Genomic DNA, 21,590 nt, shown 5'->3' with positions numbered 1-21,590 from the left:
GGTGAGTATGGGCTTGACACACCCAGGGTCCTGAGCTGGATATCATTATTCTTCTCTTTCTTGGTGATTCTCCTCTCTCTCTCTCTCTCTCTCTCTCTCTCTCTCTCTCAGGGTAACTTGGGAAATTTTTTTTGACCGGTGCAGCATAAGCCTCAGGCTTCCTTGCACCATGTAGCTAATAATAATAAGAAACAGTGTACATATGCAATATTTCACTTAACAAAAAACAAATTATAATGGACTGAGAAATTATAAAATTAAACAAGAATATAGTAGCTACAATAGGACTAGAACCCATAATATTAACAATTTTGAGAGACTCCTAACAGAATGGGATACATATCCCACTGACATAAAAAGCATACACAACACCCTGTTTGCACTAAAACATAGTAAGTTAAAAGCCTTAAACAAGCTATACCATAAAATGTCTATTAAAAATATACATCTTAAACACACTTTAGAAAATATTTTTAAATTCAGAATCAGGTTAGTATACCCTGAAAATACAAACAAAGAATATTGCACAATTAAATTTCTAAATCGGGTCTACAACTACATTATTAATCTCAGAAACATTATGTAAAAAAAAAAAAAAAAAAAAATATCATACCTTCCAATAAATAATATCAGTATAGAAATCAGACATAGATACGACAGGCCCATAGGGATTACCTTCTATAATTATAAAAAAAACAGTAGCCAATATGGACACTACAGTTCAACCCTGTTTCTGCCATGAAAAGAAATAGAAAAATTATATAAACCCACATCACAAACACATCCTTACTGGCAACCTTAAAATTATTGAAGACAAAACCTTACAAGAGGTGATGAACAAAGGAACAAAATTCAGAACGAACTCCAAAATCTGCTTAAAAAACATGCACAACTCCATTAATATGGATCTATTGCAATTCGCTTATAAAACAGCACACAAATATAACACCCCACTGGAAGCGTTTCAAAGATGCATTAATATCACCACAAAGCTAATCATAACTAGATTCAGAGACATCATGACACACCAAAATTTAAACAGTATTAAACAAAAAATCAAAAACCTGCAAAATAAGTTCGCTGTCAATAATACAGACAAAGCAAATAACAACTTCAGCATCATCTGTAATAGATTCTACATAGATACCCTAAAACAGGAGTTGGACCACAGTGACACTTATAAGATCACCAATCTACCCCTAACACAATTACTAAAAAACTAATAGCATTACACAAGAAAATTAAATTAAAAATGGATAACACTAAATACCCATACATTTACTGGATTCCCAAATTCCACAAAACCCAACAGGATAAAGGTTTATCACCACATGCAGAAATAGTTACACCAAAACAGCAAGCAATATATATATATATTTTTTTTTATGAAAACCCCAAATTTTTTTTGATGAAAACACGAGAGGTATGAGAACCTATAATACTTAGTACTGTGCTTAGGTTGGAGGTTCAGACGACGAAAGAAGATACTTGTTGACATTATACTTGAACTTCTGTAGACTGTAATTTTCAGGAAATATGTATGAAGGAAGGTTGTTCCAGAAAATGGCAGTTGAATGAATAAACGAAGAAGATGAAAAGTTGGTTCTGTGAGTTTGAAGTTGGACAGTAAATGGATGTTGGCTGGCACATGTTCAGACTGTTTTGAAAGAGAGAGCGGGAATTATAGAAGCCAATTCAGAAGAACAGTACCCATGGATCTGTAGAAAAGGCATGCAGCAGAAACAATATGTCTATCAGACAGCAAGTGGAGAGACACTGTTAGAGATGAGTCTAATTACCCTCTTCTGGATGGAATCTAGAAGCCTGTGAGAGAGAGAGAGAGAGAGAGAGTGTGTGTGTGTGTGTGTGTGTGTGTGTGTGTGTGTGTGTGTGTGTGTGTGTGTGTGTGTGTGTGTGTGTGTGTGTGTGTGTGTTTTTGGGGCCCCAGATGTCAGAACAATATTCCATGGTAGAGTGGATTTGTGAAGTGAACAGCTGTTTGGAAGAAAAGTAATGCCGAGAGTGAAAGAGAAAACCATGTTTTTTAGATGCAGAGGAAGGCATATTTGTAATGTGCTTGTGCCAAGAGAGATTAGAAGTCAGCTACTGTTTTGGTGGCATTGGTTGCAGTATCAGCTGTTGGCACGAACTCGTAAACACTGGCAAGCTATTCCCACTTGTTTTTCTGCATTTATTATTATAACCTGCTCACATTTAGCCCCAGCCATGGTTCCAATGCATAAAGAAAGTGCCTCTCATGGTGTAAAGCTTAATCACTGTGCATTGTACATAATAGATAAAGTTGAACTTCTGAAAAACTCGACAGCAGTGTGTCTGTGAGAAATTTAACTCTGCTTAATTGTAATTCCAGCAATTTTTATCAGTTCCTCTTATTTTAGTAATTTTATTTTAGCCATTCCTTTTTAGATTTTTTTTTACAACAAACTTGCGGAAAAACACAACACAATATGATGGATAATACAGCGTGCTAACAAACTTGTTTTCACAAAATCTCTGACAATACTGACAAAGTTATAGCGACGTTTGAGAGTTTTTTATCACAATTAGTTTTATTTCCGCACATGCAATAAAGTAATCACAAATGACCTTCATATATATGCCGAAATAGCGTCACACGTATGAGGCCGACGCGGCTTCTCAAGAAATAAAGTAACCTACTAGACCACATATATGAGACAAAAAAAAAAAACTTTTTTTTTTCTTTTTTTATATATTAAAGTGACAACACTGACAATTACGATATTTATTTTAGAATTACTAATCAAATTATTTTCTAAATATTTTTGGTCCCTGGGGAATTTTTTCTTAAACTAGCTTGGCAGTGAACTGGTAGGATTGAGGTGGTTAGTTGTTGGGTAAAATGTATGTGCTAAAATAACCACCGGTGATTCTGCAAACTCACTACTCCGGCAGATTAGTGACAGTCAACCTGTACTGGCAAGACCTTATCAAACTTAGTGTGAAAAATAATTACATATATATGGGTAATAGTATCTATGTGCAAATAAGAGGAGTGGCTATGGGTGCTAGTAGTTCATGCTCCATAGCCAATCTCTATTTGCACTTTTTTTGAAAATAAGATTAAAGAAGACATTTTCTGCAGGTACATAGGCAATGTACTTGTTATCAATTATGCAGATTTCGACAACATGGCTAAAAATATTTACACCAAAGATCTGACCATAGAAAGAGCCAACACAGAAAGCAACCTACAAGCCACCTACCTCGATATTCAAATCAAAATAGCAAACGACATAATATATACCAACCTCTACTATAAAAGAGACCAATTCAGCTTCCCAGCTATTAAACCAACAAACTGGGAAAATAATTTAGCCAAGCATATACACGGAAACGTGATCAGAACCCAAACCAACAGAATTATACATATAGGCAATAACCCAGATAACATGATAGAAGCTTTAAAAAAAATTGAAAAATACCCTCAACAATAACAATATACCTGATAATTACATTAGACACCATATAAATGCTGCCACACAAGCAAAACTCAAACAGCAACCAATTAACATTAATCCTAATAGTGTCATAGAAAAAATCTTTTCCACAGAATATAAAGCTCCTATTAGAGCTAAAAATTAGCCCCTATTTGAACTCCAGGTTAATTGTGCATAGGCAAGGCTCGTCAACTATCCGCAAGGTACCTGGATGTCAAAATTCAAATCCCTACTCGCAGGACTATAAACACCATAAAAAGTAAAGACACCAAACATTATCACCATGCAAGAATATTACTTTCCACAAAATTTAACAACTAGAATTAATTAATTATTATAGCATCGTAACAAACACGGAATATAACAAGAATCCACAGGGTTAAGATTCACATGAAGGAGGCTGTATATGTGTATATAGTTATCCCCAAGGGCACATACTGGGACTTCATGCCTTAGAAAAGCGTTGCCGGTCCACGCCTTACGGATAGCATGATTAATTTTAACCTTTATTTTTAACCTTAATTTTAATTCCTAAATATTAATATCTTTTATTTCTCATTATTAAATGAATTAAAATCATATTGTATCTTCATCCTACATAAAAACAATATACCTTTTCCAAACTATAAAATATAAGTAACATCCAGACCATTAACATGAAAGCTTTAAATTACGGTATGCATCAATTACAGTATGCATGACATTCTTTTATAGTTTTGCTATTTGTTTAACACTTTCACTGCAGCTGCCATATCATTGCATTATTTGACAGATTTTATACAATTATTGTAACAATAATGGCTTTCTCATGGATTCAAGACGAGATAGAATTTCTAGTCACTGGCAATTCTAACAAAAAATCTGCCAAATCTTCACACCAAATCTGCCAAATAGCAGTAATAATTTCTACTAATCCACTAACACATGATGGCCTCAAGATTTTATGAAGTTGAGAGGCCTACCTTGTGTCCTTTCATGTTTCTTTTATGGCTAGCAGAATTTAAAATGCCTATTAAAAATAATGCAATAGTCTTATTACTCAGAACTCATTGTGCAGACAAACTTTGTCATCACACGTTTCCTGGTATTGCTCTACTCTCAAAGAAATCACATCAGGAAAATGATAATTGTCATTTATTTAAAAGTTGAAGTACTGGTATGACAGTCTCTTTCAGGACTTATTTTAAAATCAATGGCAGATTAAACTTTTGCTGATGCAATCTGTTTAAAAGCAGTGCAATACTAACTTGTGAAGGCAAAATCTGTTCTGCTGTGAGCATAAGCCCATTGCATTAACTAGGCATCTTATCCTTTTGTCCTAACACATAAAAGGATAAGATGGTCTTTACAACTTAATAAAATTTCAATAACTGGAAGATTAAGCTTATGCAATACTTCTGTTCAAAAGTAATACAATACCAACAATACCATGGCAACTTATGAAGGCAAAGTATGTTCTTCTCTGAGTGATAAAGAAATGACATTATTTTATTTGGGTAGTTTAAAGTTGGGACACTGTTATGATAGCCCATTTCAGGATTATCCTTTTAACTGGGCAGCGTGCATGAAGGACCTGGCAGGGGTCCTTCAAAAATATATGTTTATTAAATGTTAAGTAATGATAAAAAAAATCTGTTTTTTTTTTTTTTTTTTTTTTTTTTACCTTCCTAAATATACTCAAACTTTTATTTGGGGATGTTTTAGAAGTGAAAAATTGTTTACTTGGAATTATAAATGCAAAGAACCTGTCAGGTGGCATGTGACTATTTGGGGTTGTTTTTTTTTTTTTTTTTTCATTATGCTTAATTAGATAGTATGAATCAGAGCTGTAATACTCAATATGTTCTACGTTGATAATAATATTAGTAAATTAATAAGAGGAGTTTACCTCAATATAGTACGTGGAACACTTCCGTATGATACCCTCCAGAAATTAAAACGGAAAAAACGAAAAAAATCGACAACTTACCGGTACATTAAAGTAAAATATAAATAATTAAATAATTAAAGTAAAATATAAATAATTAAATAATCAATTTAACACAATTCAAAATCAATTCAAAACAATTAAAATTCAAATTAATGCAATTAAAAGAATCTAACGAAAATATTCAAAACGATTTTCCTTCCTGAAGCTGACAATGCTTTTCGACCGACTGTCGTGATCACAGGAATTAAAATTACCGAATCAGGCTAAACCTGCAACTTAAATAGTGATTATATGTCTTCGCGCATGCGCGTAAAGGTCCACGCATCGGAGATCAAATATGGCCGCCGAACATTAACAGAATTCTCGTGTAATTTAATTTCAACGGTTTCTGCAATTAATAGTCGCGTATAATTACGTTGAACGTTAAGTATTTTGGCCTCGTTAAATAAAAAAGTATGTTTTTCGTTAATGGCATGAAAGGCTAATTCTGACGCTGCTGAACGAGAAGCACGAACTGAGGCTTCGTGTTGATTTACACGAATATTAAGAGAAAACCGCGTCGAACCCTGGTAAGACAAGTCGCAATCACCGCAAGAAATGTTGTATACTAGATCATTAATTTGTGTTGCGAACGCGGAAAGAACCGAGCGATTGTTCAGTATAGTGTGTAACTTCCGTATAGGCCTAGCTATAATTTTAAATTCGGTATCTTTAAAGAATCTGTTAAGCTGTTTGTGCCACTGTTCAACATATGGGACAGAAATAAAGTATTTTTTTAATATACTATTGTTGATTGGTGTAGTATTTATATTTAACTTTAATGTACCGGTAAGTTGTCGATTTTTTAGTTTTTTCCGTTTTAATTTCTGGAGGGTATCATACGGAAGTGTTCCACGTACTATATTGAGGTAAACTCCTCTTATTAATTTAATAATATTATGCTTAATGTATAAGTTAAACTCAATGGTTTAAGAGTACAAATAATTTATATAATATTGGTGTGAACACCCCTTAGATCACTCTTAAAGGCAAAAAACTACATTTGTAGTGTAAAAGGGGCATCATTTTATCTGTATGTCATATTGTGGTCCTCCTTCACAACAAGTTGTTGTGTATTGTATAAGTAACGCTTCACTAAAAGAGAAGACTATTGTTACTTATTCTCAGTGGGCACCACCCAGACTCTATGATGTGTTCACACCAATATTATATAGATTATTTGTTTTTGTTTTTTTTTTAGTTAGTTGTTGGCACATCGGCTTCTGTGGCCATAATGCACCTCCCACGGTTTTTGTAGTACTTTGATCCAAGCCCGAGGTGGGATTCGAACTCGCGACCTTTGGGTTGCCAGGCAGGCACTTTACCAACCCAGCCAGCCCGGTCGGCCAAGAGAGAGATTATTTGTACTTTAAATCTATGATGCCTTGTTGCATTGAGTTTAACTTATACATTATCAAGTACACCTTTTAGCATCTCTCATATTGTGTGATTACCTTTACAACTGGATTGTCATTTCTGCAATACTAGGGTACCTGCCCACCCACCAATGAAAGGCCGACAAGCCTTAAAACGGTGCCATCTGGGTGGTGGTGGTGCCCACTGAGAATAAGTAACAATAGTCTTCTCTTTTAGTGAAGAGTTACTTATTCGAGGAAGTGCAATACATGGCAACTCATTGTGAAGGAGGAACACAATATGGGAAACAAATAAAATGATGCCCCTTTTACACTAAAATGTAGTTTTTTGCCTTTGAGAATGGTCTATGGTGTGTTCACACCAATATTATATAGATTATGCTTAATGTGTTAGCTTCATTTTCAATGTCTTGAAAACAACATACTGTGTGTGCACATGTATTTTGATATTGGCATTTCAGTTAAAGTGTCTGACAGAGGCATCTGCTATGAACAGTAGTTCCTCTTAGTTTTATGTTTAAATGTTGTTTGAAATTTTTTTTTGTCCTTATTATTCTTACTGATGAAAATTAGTTTCTTTCTTTCATTATTATAATTTTTCTTTTCCTTTATTTATTTGATAAACAAAGGAAAAGAAAAAATTCCTTTATTTATTTGATAAAGCAAATTAATGTGCACAAAGGTAAGTTTGAAATTTCATGCTCTCAATGAGAAATGGAAGACTTAATTTCATGTTTGTAGCTTTCATGAAATAACCTTGCTTTTTTTTTTTTTTTTTCATTTACAATAAAATAAATTATTTTATTTTTTGCATTTTTTTAAATAACATGTGAACAACACAGCATTTTTTAAATTTTAAATTTGTATTAAAAATTAAAAAATTATACATAATAAAGTGTAATTAAGAAAACCCACTAAGAAAATAAGAAATATTGGTATACCACAAGCAGAATTTAAAAAAAAAAATTCCAGAAATAGAAAAGAAATTTAAGCACCTGTCAAGGGCCAAACAACTGCAACTTTTTGGTGTGCGTTCACTGCCGGGTTATGTAAATTACAAATTAACCTCTTAGTGGTGCCATACATTTGAACATAAGGCAAAGCAAAAAAACTTCTTGAAGTCCAAGTTTGCTCTACTGCAGACATTAGCACTCTTAGATTAAGTGACAATTTAAATCCTGCTGACTGACTGCAAAAACATATTACAGGCAAGCTACACTTCCACCTTTGTACAATTTCAATACTGAAAACCTAGGCATCGGACTGAACTGGGAAAATTACCCAGGAAAATCTTGGGGAGCTCATTAGGAACGTGCATCAATTTAGTGTTTCCAGATTCAAACAAAAACACTTTTACTTTCTCAGAAAACTTTTTCTTTTCACTCTGTACCCTGCTGCTAATTCAACAACACTAAAAAGCAATAGCCATTAGATTCTTGCATCAAAGCACGGGATTAGCCCCAGAATGCTAACAAGTGTTCAAAAACATATGGACATTACGAGTATGTGAGGTTTAAATTACTTAAATTTTTTCCTCAGATTTTATGTATTTACTTTGTTTATTGATTTAAAGGTCAAGTTAAAAATCAAATACGCTGACAAACATAAATAAGTTTTCATTAAAAGTGAGCTGAAATAGTATTTATCATTTAAAATCTGCATAAGTAAATTTTTTGGGATTTGATGTTCTACATAAAAATGTTCTAGGATGCGCACCTCTAATTTTTCCTGTTTAACTACAGGAATTTTATTATAGCACTCTGATACTAACTAGATTTTTGGATTTTATATCAAATGTGTTTAGGTACAGTTTGTGGTGACAATTTTTGAAATTTAGGTGGTGTCGAAATTCTGAAATATCACACATTTGAATTAGAGGGTTTTAATTCCGAATTTTTTTTTTTATCATAAATTCTAAATTTACAATGAATATTTTAGAAAATATATACATAATTTATAAAATTATATAATTAACTGATGTGTCCTCACCGATAAACTAACAGGAGGTCGAGGATGCATTTGCTGACCCTGAGTTGGTTGCACCAAAGATTGCTGTGGAGAAGGGCCATGTCCAACAGATACTGAAGCAGAAATAGCCTGTTGATGATGTGGGCCTGGTCCTGAAATTGCTCCAGAGGGAAAAAGGCCTGATGGGGGAGCCTGTGCCTGCTTGTTCATGTCATGAGGAGCACTGTTCCCAACTTGCTGCACCTGACCAGACTGGATTTGGCGAAACTGCTGAGACTTAAAATATTACATATCATTCAGTAAATAGGACTTTACAAATATCCGAAAACATGCTGTAATCCTTAACAATTACTGCAAGCATTGTCATTCATTTCATTATTATTACATATAAATTCAAATGAAGAAAGACAGTTATAGAATAGATGTGTGGAAATTTGCCTTTAGCCAGTGCGTAGTTGATTGCTGGAACAAACTTCCATAATTTCATTATTTTTAATTATTTATAAATTCATTATCATTCATTATTATTATTCATAAATTCATTATCATTCATTATTATTATTATTTATAAATTCAAATGAGGAAAGACAGTTGTAGAATAGATGTGCGAAAATTTGCCTTTAGCCAGCAGGTAGTTGATTGCTAGAACAAAATTCTATCTGTCACTGTGGAAGTTGATAGCTGAAATAAATTCAAGGAAGAGCTGGACAAACTCTTGGAGTGAATGGATGGGTGAAGTGGGAAGGTTTTTATTTATTCCTTTTTTTTTGGCTGATGCTATATAAGCTTGCTTTCTTGCATTATATGCCTCTACTAATGCTAATGCCATTTCACTAAAAAGCAATATCTCCTCCCTGTACAGGGAAAAATATGATAAAAGAAGAATATCATGACTGCAAATGTGATATAAAATTTATTAAGACTAATGAAATGATGAAAATTTATATATGCAAACTTTTAATATACACTCAAGTTTATAACTGAAAAAGAAAATAAGTCACTTTGAAGAAAAACTCCTTCTCAACAACATATGCCTATTGAATTTTTCAGTGCGTACATGCAGCATCCGGTGATACAGCTAAATCTTTAAGTGTTACTCTATCCTGAAAAAGGCCTCTGAGGTTGGGCAAATTCATATTTTAGCAATAAATCAGCTCATACACCAACCATAAGAATAAGTATTTTACTGTAACTAAACTATTTACAAATTAAAATAAAATAAATATTTACAAAAACTGCTATTATATTAAATTAAATTATGTATATGTGAAAAACATTAAAACTGTGATAAAATCCTTGCGATAAAATACACTAAAATAAACCGGATTAAAAGCGATAAAATCTCTAGAGCTTTCGGAAGCATCGGCTTCCTTCCTCAGCAGCAACAAAACTTCCTGCAGCACGTCCATATATAAAAGGCTCACGGTACTTATACACATGGTGCAGTCGGTGCATGGTCTGAACTGGAAGCGGAAACAGCTCAGGAATGTGTCAAGCAAAACCGTTCATCCATACTTAGGATGATAGTTTCAAACAGAGGATGCATATGCATACCTATTCATAATATTGTGGTCGGATGAACAGATTCGCAGGCTCTCAAGCCATTTACAGTTCCAGAACGCATGCGCTCGATCCACAATAACCGCATCCTCTGGGGAGATTTTATGCTGCTTCTCCCAAAAATGTTCGGCCACAGCAGACTTATTGTAATCAGCGGTTTTTATAGCATTTGCATGCTCCCCCAGACGATCCTTGAGCCGTCAATCTTTGAGCCAACCGTCAGGAACCGTTTGTTCCTGTAGCTACGGCATACATTCCTTACTATCCAGGCCTTACTGAGCATCTTGCTAGAGTTTTGCAGGGTTATAAAACACGCTGTGTGCAGCTTCCCGAGCAGAGGTTGCACACAGTGTTGTCTCAGGTAAAAGACCCAATAGCAAAGGACCTGAGTAGTGGAGTAGTATACAGGATAAAATGCCCGGATGGTGGGGAACGTCATGTGGGCGAGACAAAACGACGGCTCCAGGATCATCTGGAGGAGCATAAACTTCCAAATTTTACACTAAAAACATACGGGAAGGCATAAAGTTAGCAGAACAATTAGAATCTTATTTTTTGAATGCAGATTCTGGAATGAAAGGAGCACAAAGTTCAAAAGGGAGCTTCAAAAATGCTTAGTTCTCTACGATGAAATTCACAAAGATTTATCAAGCAAGAGCAAACAAACCCAGATTACTGATTTTTAAAGAGAGCAGAAGATGCACGAAATCTAGAATGGTGTATTTTTGTTAGCTTTTGGAACATAACCCTTGTTTTTGTACTTTTTCTTAGTCCCCTAAAGCATGGTTTCACACAACACGACATTTTATAGAAACCTAACTACCTTGTTATACGATGGTTACCTGTACTGATATTTCCAAAAATTTAAACATTCACGCAATTATGTAGCATCACATTTTCTAAAAATACAAAAAGGCAAGAAACATGAGTACTGAACAGACCCTAGATTAGGGATGACACCTTTTTCCTTGAATATGCTATTTTTGTTCATTACAACAATAAAAATCTTTACATGAGCCACTTGAACAGATGAATAAACAAAGAATTAAGTAATATAAATAAGTATTGCACTGCTGTGACAGAAAATCTTTCCACATCAGATTGGTGACAAGCACCTGCCATGTAAATTTCTTTAGGATCAAGGGCATATCCCATGGTCCAAAAATATTCAGCCAGTAGGGAGTCCTCAACCACTCCTTTACAAACAGAAGTTAAATGTTCATCTATGCAGCCTTACAAATAAAGTTTAGTTTTGCCCAATTAGCATATATGCAGTCAGGGCAGTCCATACAATAAACAACTCCACTCTGCACAAATAGTGGCAATGTGGTATGCAATAATTGGAATACAATAAAAATAATATCTATGAATATTTTTACCATATACAAATTAAAAATCAAAATTTATTTAAAAATAAAAGTTCATTATTCTGACAGTTTATAGATATTATTGAAGTATATATTTGTCATCATGCATCATCAGATTACTCTGAGTACTTCCCACCAATGAATCTCCAAAAAAAAAAAAAAAAAAAATCCCAAACCTAGATATTAGCATTAGTAGAGGCATATGATGCAAGAAAGCAAGCTTATTCAGCATCAGCCAAAAAAAAAAAAAAAAAACACACCACTCCCATTTCAGCCCCCCCCCTCCGTTTGCTCGAAATACCTATCCAGTTGAGCCTTAAATTTGTTTAAGTTATCAACTTCAACAACAAGTGATGGAAGTCGGTTCCACCAACCAACCACCCGCTGGCCAAAGGCAAATTTCCGCACATCTATCCGACATCCGTCCTTCCTCAATTTGAATTTTTTATGCCCTCTGAGCTGATTATAGATAGAGCTGAAGAATCCCATTGGCATTGAGCATGCTCAAACCATTCAAAGCCTTATACACCTCTATCAGATCACCTCGCCGGTGCCTAGTCCCCAGACTCTGTAATTTGCAAAACTTAAGCCTTTCTTCGTAAGAGCAACCCTTTGTTCCATTCACTAATCTTGTTGCCCTTCTCTGTACCCGTTCCAGCAGCTCTACATCCTTCTTGAAATGAGGCCTCCAGACCTGTATACAGTACTCAAGATGTGGCCTAACCATTGCCTTATACAAGGGAATAATCACCTCCTTATCCCTGCTAGAAAAATTCCTGTATATCATTGACAAGACACCATGAGCTACTCTTCCAGCTCGTCTGCACTGCTCAGAGAACTTCATATCTGCCTGCACAATTACCCCCAGGTCCTTTTCATTCTCCACCACTGTCAGTGTAGTACCGCAGAGTTGATACGTTGCTCTGGGGTTACTGTTTCCCATATGTAGTGCTTTACATTTGTCAATGTTAAACTTCATTTGCCACCTCTCAGCCCATCAGTTCAACCTTTCCAGATCCTGTTGCAGCAGCAAGTGTCCTTAACAACCCTGCCAACCTTGGTATCATCTGCAAACTTGGACATTAAACTTGATATCCCATCATCAATATCATTCATAAACACCGAAAACAACAACGGACCCAACACTGAACCCTGAAGAACTCCACTAATAACATTAGTCCACGTTGAGCAGTGTCCATTGATTACCACTCTCTGTCTTCTGCCACCTCAACCATCCCCTTATCCATAGCAGCAATTTGCCTCCAATGCCACACTGCTCCAATTTGTGCAGCAGTCTTCCATGTGCAACAGTATCAAAAGCCTTTCTAAGATCCAAATATATAATATCAAAGTTATTCCCTGCATCCAGTTCTTTTGTGACTACATCATAGTATCCAATCAAATTGGTCAGGCAAGACCTGCCCTTAACAAAACCATGCTGCATCTGAGCTATAACTGAATTCTTGTCTAGATGATCCTGCAGTGCTTCTTTAACCAGTGTGGGAAATGGAACAAACTTTAAATAAATAGCAATATACTTCTCCAAAGAAAAAGTGCTTTTTATTTAAAACATGCTTGTTTGTTATTTGGTTTTTAGGAGCATTAGCAACTAAGGCCATATTGCTCCGGGATATGCGGTGGTCATTCCCTGACCTTTCCGCATCCTCCGTATTTGGTGGTGATGGGCTCGAACCCCGGTCTAATCAAGAAGTGTGTGCTACACACTGCTGCTCCTTCCCACCTGGCTATGGAGGCGCCTTCTTTTTAAAACATGCAATACCATGAAAATTCTTAATAATGTGTCTCCACAATATGAGATTAAAGCACCTAGTAGAAAACTTAGTTTTCTCAATAGAGGCTATACCCTACTTATAGAATTGTAGTATCTCTCTCTCTCTTGCAGTATCAAATATGCTCTTGAATTCATTGAATGTCAACACTCCTGACTAAATCTTTGTTACCTGCTTAATTCCTGAAATATTCTGTAAAGGGCAAAGTGAATAATTACAGATCTGTAATCTTGATCTCTGTTCCCTGGAAAATAATAGAATCACGTTAAAAAAAGTATTGCAGGATCATCTTGAGGGGAATGCAGTTATGCAGAAATCATAGCAAAGGTTTGTTAAGGTGGGGGTGATGTTGTCTGACCAATCTGATTAGCTACTATGATGCAGTAAAAAAAAACAACTGGATGCAAAAAAATATTTTTTGGCATCATATACTTTACTTAGATTTCAATAAACTTTTCACACTGTTCCACATAAAAGACTGCTGCATAAATTGTAGCAGTATGGCACTGGGGAAGAGGTTATTCATCTTGGACTGGTTATTTAGTAGCATCCCTCAGGGTTCAGTGATGGGCTCTTACTGTTTTCAATATTTATTAACAATATTGATGAAAGTATATTATAGTTTAAGTTTGCAGAATGATTAATGGATAATGAGGGTATGTCACTCCAAGAAAACCTGAATAAATTAGATGCACATGAGCAGTAGCACATAAGCAGTAGCAACCCAAAAATAACATATTGATTGGATTACTATCACATTCAAGTGGTAGAGAATGAAAAAGAGTTGGGTTTAATTATACAGTACAACTTGAAGTTCTCTGAGCAGTGAAGAGGTTGCTAGGCAACTCATAGGGCTCTGTTAATAATATACAGGAATTTGGCCATCACAGATATCATGTATAAGCACAGATGCAGCCCAGGGGTTTCTGGTGCCCCTAGGCAGAAATTTATTTGGAACCCCTGAGATACTTTTATTAAATATTATTATAATAAAAATTTTCAATTTTGGTGCCCCCAGACATTGGTGCCCGTGTTCTGCTGGCCATGTGTATAAGGCAATGGTTAGGCCACATCTCGAGTACTGCTCATAAGTCTGGAAACCTCATTTTAAAAAGGAACAGGTGCTGGAACAGGTGCAGAGAATAGCATAATAAGACACAAAAGGGCACTGCAGTAGTATGAAACAAAGCACACCACAAGGAGACCTGACTAAGTGTTAAAGGTTTTAAATGGACTGCGTAAGCTAACTGCCAATGGCATCCTTACTCTAGCAGACAACACAAAAAGAGGATATAAATGTAAGTTGAAAAATATGATTGTAATGATAGATGTGCAAAATTTTCTTTTAGCCAGATTTATTGATTGTTGGAACAAACTTACATCAGGTGTAAGTTTAAGTTAAGGAAGTCCAGTTTAAGGAAGAATTATACAAATTATTAGAGGGGATGGACAAATGAGACAGCAGGATTTTTTTTTTTTTTTTTATGTTGATGCTGTATAAATTTGCTCCCTTGCATCATTTTCCATTACTAAAAAATAAATTACCTTTTGCTGCTAAGTACAGTACCTTTTTTTTTTTTTTTTTTTGTTAGTCGTTGGCACATTGACTTTAGCATTAGTAGAGGCATTTGATGCAAGATTTGGTTTTTTTTTTTAGGAGCATTAGCAACTAAGGCCTTATTGCTCCGGGAATATGGTCATTCCCTTGACCTTTCCACATCCTCCGTATTTGGTGGTGACGGGCTCGAACCAAGAAGCGTGTGCTACGCACTGCTGCTCCTTCCCACCTGGCTACGGAGACCCCTTTTGATGCAAGAAAGCAAGCTTATGCAGCATCAGCCAAAAAAAAAATAAAAAATAAAATAAAAATAACCACTTCCACTTCACCCCCTCTGTTCATTCAAAATAACTGTCCAGCTGAGCCTTAAACTTATTTAGGCTATCAACTTCCACGACAAGGGATGGAAGTCTGTTCCACCAACCAACCACCCGCTGGCTAAAGGCAAATTTCTGCACGTCTATCCTACATCTGTCTTTCCTCAATTTGAATTTATGCCCTCTCAGGTGATTATTCTGAGCAAGAGGAAGAATCCCAACAGCATTGAGCATGCTCAAACCATTCAAGGTTTTATACACCTCTATCAGATCACCTCGCTGGTGCCTAGTCTCCAGACACTGTAATTTGCAAAACTTAAGCCTTTCTTCATAAGAGCACCCCTTTGTTCCATTCACTAAACTTGTTGCCCTTCTCTGTACTCGTTCCAGCAGCTCTTCATCCTTCTTGAAATGAGGCCTCCAGGCCTGTATACAGTTGTTTGTTTGTTTGTTTGTTATTTGGTTTTTAGGAGCATTAGCAACTAAGGCCATATTGCTCCGGGAATATGCGGTGATCATTCCCTGATCTTTCCGCATCCCCGTATTTGGTGGTGACGGGATCGAACCCCGGTCTAATCAAGAAGCGTGCGTTACACACTGCTGCTTCTTCCCACCTGGCTACGGAGGCGCCCCTGTATACAGTACTCTAGGTGTGGCCTGACCATTGCCTTATACAAGGGAATAATCACCTCCTTATCCCTGCTAGAAAAATTCCTATATATCATTGACAATACACCATGAGCTACTCTTGCCGCCCATCTGCACTACTCAGAGAACTTTATATCTGCCTGCACAACCACCCCCAGGTCCCTTTCATTCTCTACCACTGTCAGTGTAGTACCACAGAGTTGATACATTGCTCTGGGGTTGCTGTTTCCCATGTGTAGTACTTTACATTTGTCAATGTTAAACTTCATTTGCCACCTCTCAGCCCATCTGCTCAACCTTTCCAGATCCTGTTGCAGCAGCATAGTGTCAGTAGTGTCCTTGACAACCCTGCCAACCTTCGTACCATCTGCAAACTTGGACATTAAGCTTGATATACCATCATAAATATCATTTATAAATACAGAAAACAATAATGGACCCAATACTGAACCCTGAGGGACTCCACTAATAACATTAGTCCACAAGGAGCAGTGTCCATTGATTACCACTCTCTGACTTCTGTGGCCATAATGCACCTCCCAAGGTTTTTGCACTACTCTGATCCAACCCCAAGGCGGGATTCGAACCCGCGACCTTTGGGTTGCCAGGCAGGCACTTTACTCACCCGGCCAGGTACAGTACTAACAATAATACTTATCATGGCAACATGGCCAGGGGTTTTATATTAAGGCAGATAATGATACATGTGATTACAAATTGGAAAAAAGGGAAAGTAACATAAGAAATTATACATTACAAAAAAATGAAGCAGCAAAAAAAAAAAAAAAAGGAAAATACAATAAACAGGAAAATATAATGAGAAAAAAATATGAACTTCATAACACAAAACACGAATAATTAAAAACAAAGACAAGGAAAGTCAAACCATGGAATTTGATTAAACAAAAAATTGTTGTTATAGCTCAAAAATACAGCCCGTTATACGAACTGGAGAGATGGATGGCTGATGTCGAATTTAGTAATCTGGCAGATGCTAAAAGATTTGGAAGGAGTTATTCCAGTTAAAGATGCAATCCACTCTAGGAGAATGCAGTGGTATTTGTAATTGGTAGCCATTTTCTGCAGGTTAATTCCAAGGCAGAGTAGTTCCTGCATTTTAGGGAGTGCCTGGGCAGGTAGGAAACGATTAAAGTTTCAGGGGGTTCAATTTCAGAATTAGCGTAGTAAGACCTCAAGGATGGCAGAGGGTTGTGCCACTGACAGAGATCCCAGATGTTCAGGGAATTTATCACTCCTGTAAACATTTTTACCCATAGTAATTAAATATCTGAGGTAAATTAGTTTTTGGCTGGCTACATTTAACTGCACAGCCATGCCAGTGGTTCTCAATTAAGGGGGTCAGCAATGCTTATTTGTGGCCTATTTCAGGGACCAGTATTCACATGTGAATGCCAACTACTGAAGTGAGGGTGAAGAAGATGCCCAAATTTCAGCAGCATATAAAATAACCAGATAAATGGTGGTTTGTATATATCTAGTTGTTGTTGCAGTATCATTGGCATGAAGTAATGTGTTGTTTTGCTTTCCAGCGTAAGGTGTTAAATTGCTTCTGGATGTATTCTGTGTACATCAAAAATCAGCTTTGGATCAAAATAGATGCCAAGGTCCCTATGGCTGGTAACTACTGGGATGAGTGCCACAAACTGATGGTTGAATTACTGTTGGCTGTGTTTGAGTGAATAATACTGAATAATACTAAAGTTAAATTCCTGCCATAATAATGCTAGCTACCAAATCTACTTCTAATGCTATGTCATAGAATATCATGACTGATGGAAACAACCGTAGGAAATTCCCGTGTGAGTCATGAGTGCATGGCTACTGAATACAGCATGTTTTCAAAGGTCAATCTAATAGATACTTTGTTCAACTGATCTTCTTCTGTACCCCCAATGGAAAGAGTATAACAATCTAGGACTTGGTGCTGCTAAATAAAACAATCACTGAAGAAAAGAATAAATCCCTAGGAGACAAATAAAACTGGGAATCCCACAGTGATTCAAGTATCTGATTACTAGCCAGGCGAGGCCCTCCTAATTCTGGACTCAGGGGAGAATGATCAAGTGCAGATTGCTCTGGTTTGGTTGAAAAAGACAGTTTTATTTGGGGGGGGGGGGGAATTCTCAAGTTAACTGTACTTTAGTATAGGGTTAACTTAGCCTATAACGGTTAACTGTACTTTAGTATAAGAACAGATGTATTATTACCAAGACTTATGAAACAAAGAAACGCACCAAGACACTACAAACACAGCAAATTCGTAATGTCTTTTTTAAGGCTTAACTTGGTAAGGTGCAATACTACTCCTATTGCACTCAGCCAACCTAAAAATACACTGAAATAAAAATGAGGACAACAAAACTAAACAAACACACCTCCAGAACCATATGTGCATGACCATGGCTCAAGGAGATGCACATCCACACCCAAAGAAGGTTCACCATTTTCTGTAAATGAATAAAAAATAGAAATAACTGAGAAAACACAAGCACTACCTCTAACAAGAGGATAAATTAGAACTTGAACTTGAAAAAAAAAATTGTATTATTTGAGCCACTGACTGCCATCTAGCAAAGAGCCAATGGATATCCCAATAAGATCCGAACCAGATGGTAAATAATGAATACAACTCAAAAGAATAGAACTAAAAAGGTAAATATATGTATGGCAACAACCTAATTAAAATGCAAATTTAAATGTCAACAGGTTTAGACCTGCCATTTGACTGTGTCAACATAAATTTGCAATTTGGTTTATTATGTTTCATATTTAACCTACAGAGGATAGTGGCCATAACATACATTTTACTTCTTAAGGTTTGAGTTCTATTCATTATTTACTTTCTGATTTGGATCAGATATCTGTTGAAACTGCTAAATAGCAGTCAAAGGGCCGACACATGATCTTTTATGGAGTTCACAAGTGCTATGAAGAATAGTGCTTGTAAATTCCTAGTTCTTTCTATTTAATACAAATTTAGAAGTGGAGCTCATTCTTTGATGAGTGTGGGCATGCATCTCCTTTAGGGGAATCTGCACTTGTGCTACTGGAGATAAGTGTAATTACAAAAAATGTAATGTTATTTGGCACTTGATAGACATACCCTGCTGAGTCTATCATGAGCTAAAATTCGTGATTATTAGCAGGTTGTCAGTTTTTTAGGACTTTTTTGAGGAAGAGGGGCATTATTATTATTTGAGACATTAACTGCATGTAAATTGATCCTGTTTTGAATAAATATAGGAACTACGCTGAAGAAATGACAAGTTGGGTCATACGGACTTACAGAAACATGGTGCAACCTAGTAATAACGGGTGATGAATTTCAGTATGGTATGTATAATGTGTTTAGAAAGGATAGCAAATAGAGAAGGGGTGGTGGGGTCATGCTTATTATCAAAAGCAGCCTGAGCGCAACGAATGATTTCCCGGATTCAGATGGATTCTGTATGGTGTGAGATAGTTGGACACAAAGGTATAATGAGAGGGGGAATAATCTACAGGCCAGGTAATTGTGAAGATTATGGTGAGAGCCTCTACATGCAAATGGAATGGGCAAGTAAGCATCAATGTCTTATTATGGGTGATTTTAACTTGCCTCTTAACTGACTGGAGTAAATTGGAAAAAAACTCCACGTGGGGACAAAATTTTTAAAATCAATTAGATGATTGTTATTTGTATCAACATGTCAGGGAAAGTACTAGGGAAAAGAATACTCTAGACCTCATCATCATCAATGAAACAGATGACATAATAGGGCTGACAGAACAGGAACCAGTAGCAAGAAGTGATCACAGAGTTCTACGGTGGACGATGAAGGGAGAGGTAGCAGTAGTTAAAGGGAAAGGAATGGATTATAATTTCAGGAAAGGAAATTACGACAGCTTAAGATGCTACATGGCCTCTATTAACTTGGTAGATATCTCACAGAGAGCGAATACAATTGAATTATGGTATATTTTTAAGGCATTAATCACAGAAGCCTTGAATGTTAATATATATATACCATTAAAAAAAAATACTCCACTAGGAGGATGAATAATGAAGTTGCCAGATTACTTGAGAAGAAAAAGAAGGCATGGAAAAGTTACAGAACAACAAAAAGTACTCAAGCCTATAACAGCTACAAATTGATGTAATAGTGCCACAGAAAAGGTTAGGCTGGCAAAGGCAGATTTTGAGAAATCGCTGGCAAAGAAAACAAAGAGTGAGGATAAGGAATTTTTCACATATGTAAATGCAAAGAAGAGAAGGCCAAACCAGATTGGAACCTTATGTAATAGACGTGGGAGAGCATCAGATACCACAGCTGAAGTTGCAGATGAACTCAATAGTTACTTTGCATTGATATTTACAGAAGGAAAAAATCTTTGTACAAATAAGAAATTATGGGAGTGAAGTTGAAAAAAAATGTAATTAATGATGTTGAAATTTCATGTGTTTCTTCAAAGAAAAACTTTCAAGCCTATAGGCCAGTAAGGCTCCCAGGGCATATACCCTATAATGTTAAGAGAGATGGTGATTGAGTGCATTGAACCACTGAGGCTAATTATGAGAGCTTCACTGGACTCAGGAGTGATTCCGTTGAATTGGAAAAAATACCAATGTATCTCCAATACATAAGGACGGTTCTGACAGTGAAGTGGGAAATTACCGGCTGGTCAGTCTAACTTCAGGGAAAATAGGGAAAATCATGGCGACAATGATCAAGGGTGGAATTCAGAATCATTCAAATAGAAATGGAATTATGAAGAATACGTATCAGGTTTAACTAATCTGGTTAGTTATTTTCACAGGGTCACTCAAGAGCTGGACTTAGGGAATAATTTTGATATTGTTTATTATTTCAGCAAAACATTTGACTTAGTAAAACATAAGCAGTTACTTTATAAGCTGGAACAGGTTGGAATCAAAGGAAAATCCTTAGATGGATAGCTGGATGACTTCAGGGCAGGACAGGAGGCAGAGGATTGTGATAAATGGTTATTCGCCAGATTGGGTTGACGTAAGAAGTGGGGTTTCCCAAGGACCACAGTGGTTTTTGATTTTCATAAATGACATCGATGAAGGGACACAGCGACCTAGATAGACTTCAGGGATGGTCAGAAAAATGGCAGCTATGCTTTAGTCCAGCAAAGTATAAGGTATTACACCTGGGGAACAGTAACCCCAAAATAACTTATACACTTGGTGGAGTTGAACTAAAGCCAGTAGTGGAGGAAAGGGACTTGGGTGTTATGATACAGTCAGACATGAAGTTCTTCAAGCATTGTAGACAAGTTGCAAGGAAGACCCACGGTGTCCTATCAATGATTTATCAAACAATTGCTAGTAAAGACAGGATGTCATAATCCCATTATATAAGGCTATTGTTAGACCACACTTCAAACTGTGTTCAAGTATGAAGACCGCACCTAAAGAAAGACATTGTCTTCTTGAAAGGGTCCAAAGAAAGACCATATAATGAAAGACTGAATACGTGGGTTGACTACGTCAATTCCTGCCTCGAATACGTCAATACGTCAATTCAGTCGAA

The 21,590-nt window shown here is 36.2% G+C and overlaps 1 protein-coding gene across 5 annotated transcripts in view; it reads right to left on the bottom strand.

The window, feature by feature from the left end:
- The window catches only part of LOC150085178 (eukaryotic translation initiation factor 4 gamma 3-like), a 791,506-nt gene that overhangs the window by 526,291 nt on the left and 243,625 nt on the right, over positions 1–21,590 (bottom strand). For all 5 annotated transcript variants that reach the window (XM_090373913.1, XM_090373915.1, XM_090373911.1 and 2 more), the window contains one exon: positions 8,814–9,068. In XM_090373913.1, coding sequence (XP_090230039.1) covers positions 8,814–9,068 — 255 coding nt within the window. The remainder of the gene's footprint in view (positions 1–8,813; positions 9,069–21,590) is intronic.

Source organism: Mastigoproctus giganteus, chromosome 5 (genome assembly GCF_048544385.1).
Source record: "Mastigoproctus giganteus isolate SK-2022 chromosome 5, ASM4854438v1, whole genome shotgun sequence".
NCBI lineage: Eukaryota > Metazoa > Arthropoda > Arachnida > Uropygi > Thelyphonidae > Mastigoproctus > Mastigoproctus giganteus.
Note: the sequence above shows the minus strand (reverse complement) of the source record. Positions and strands in the feature narration are given on the sequence as shown.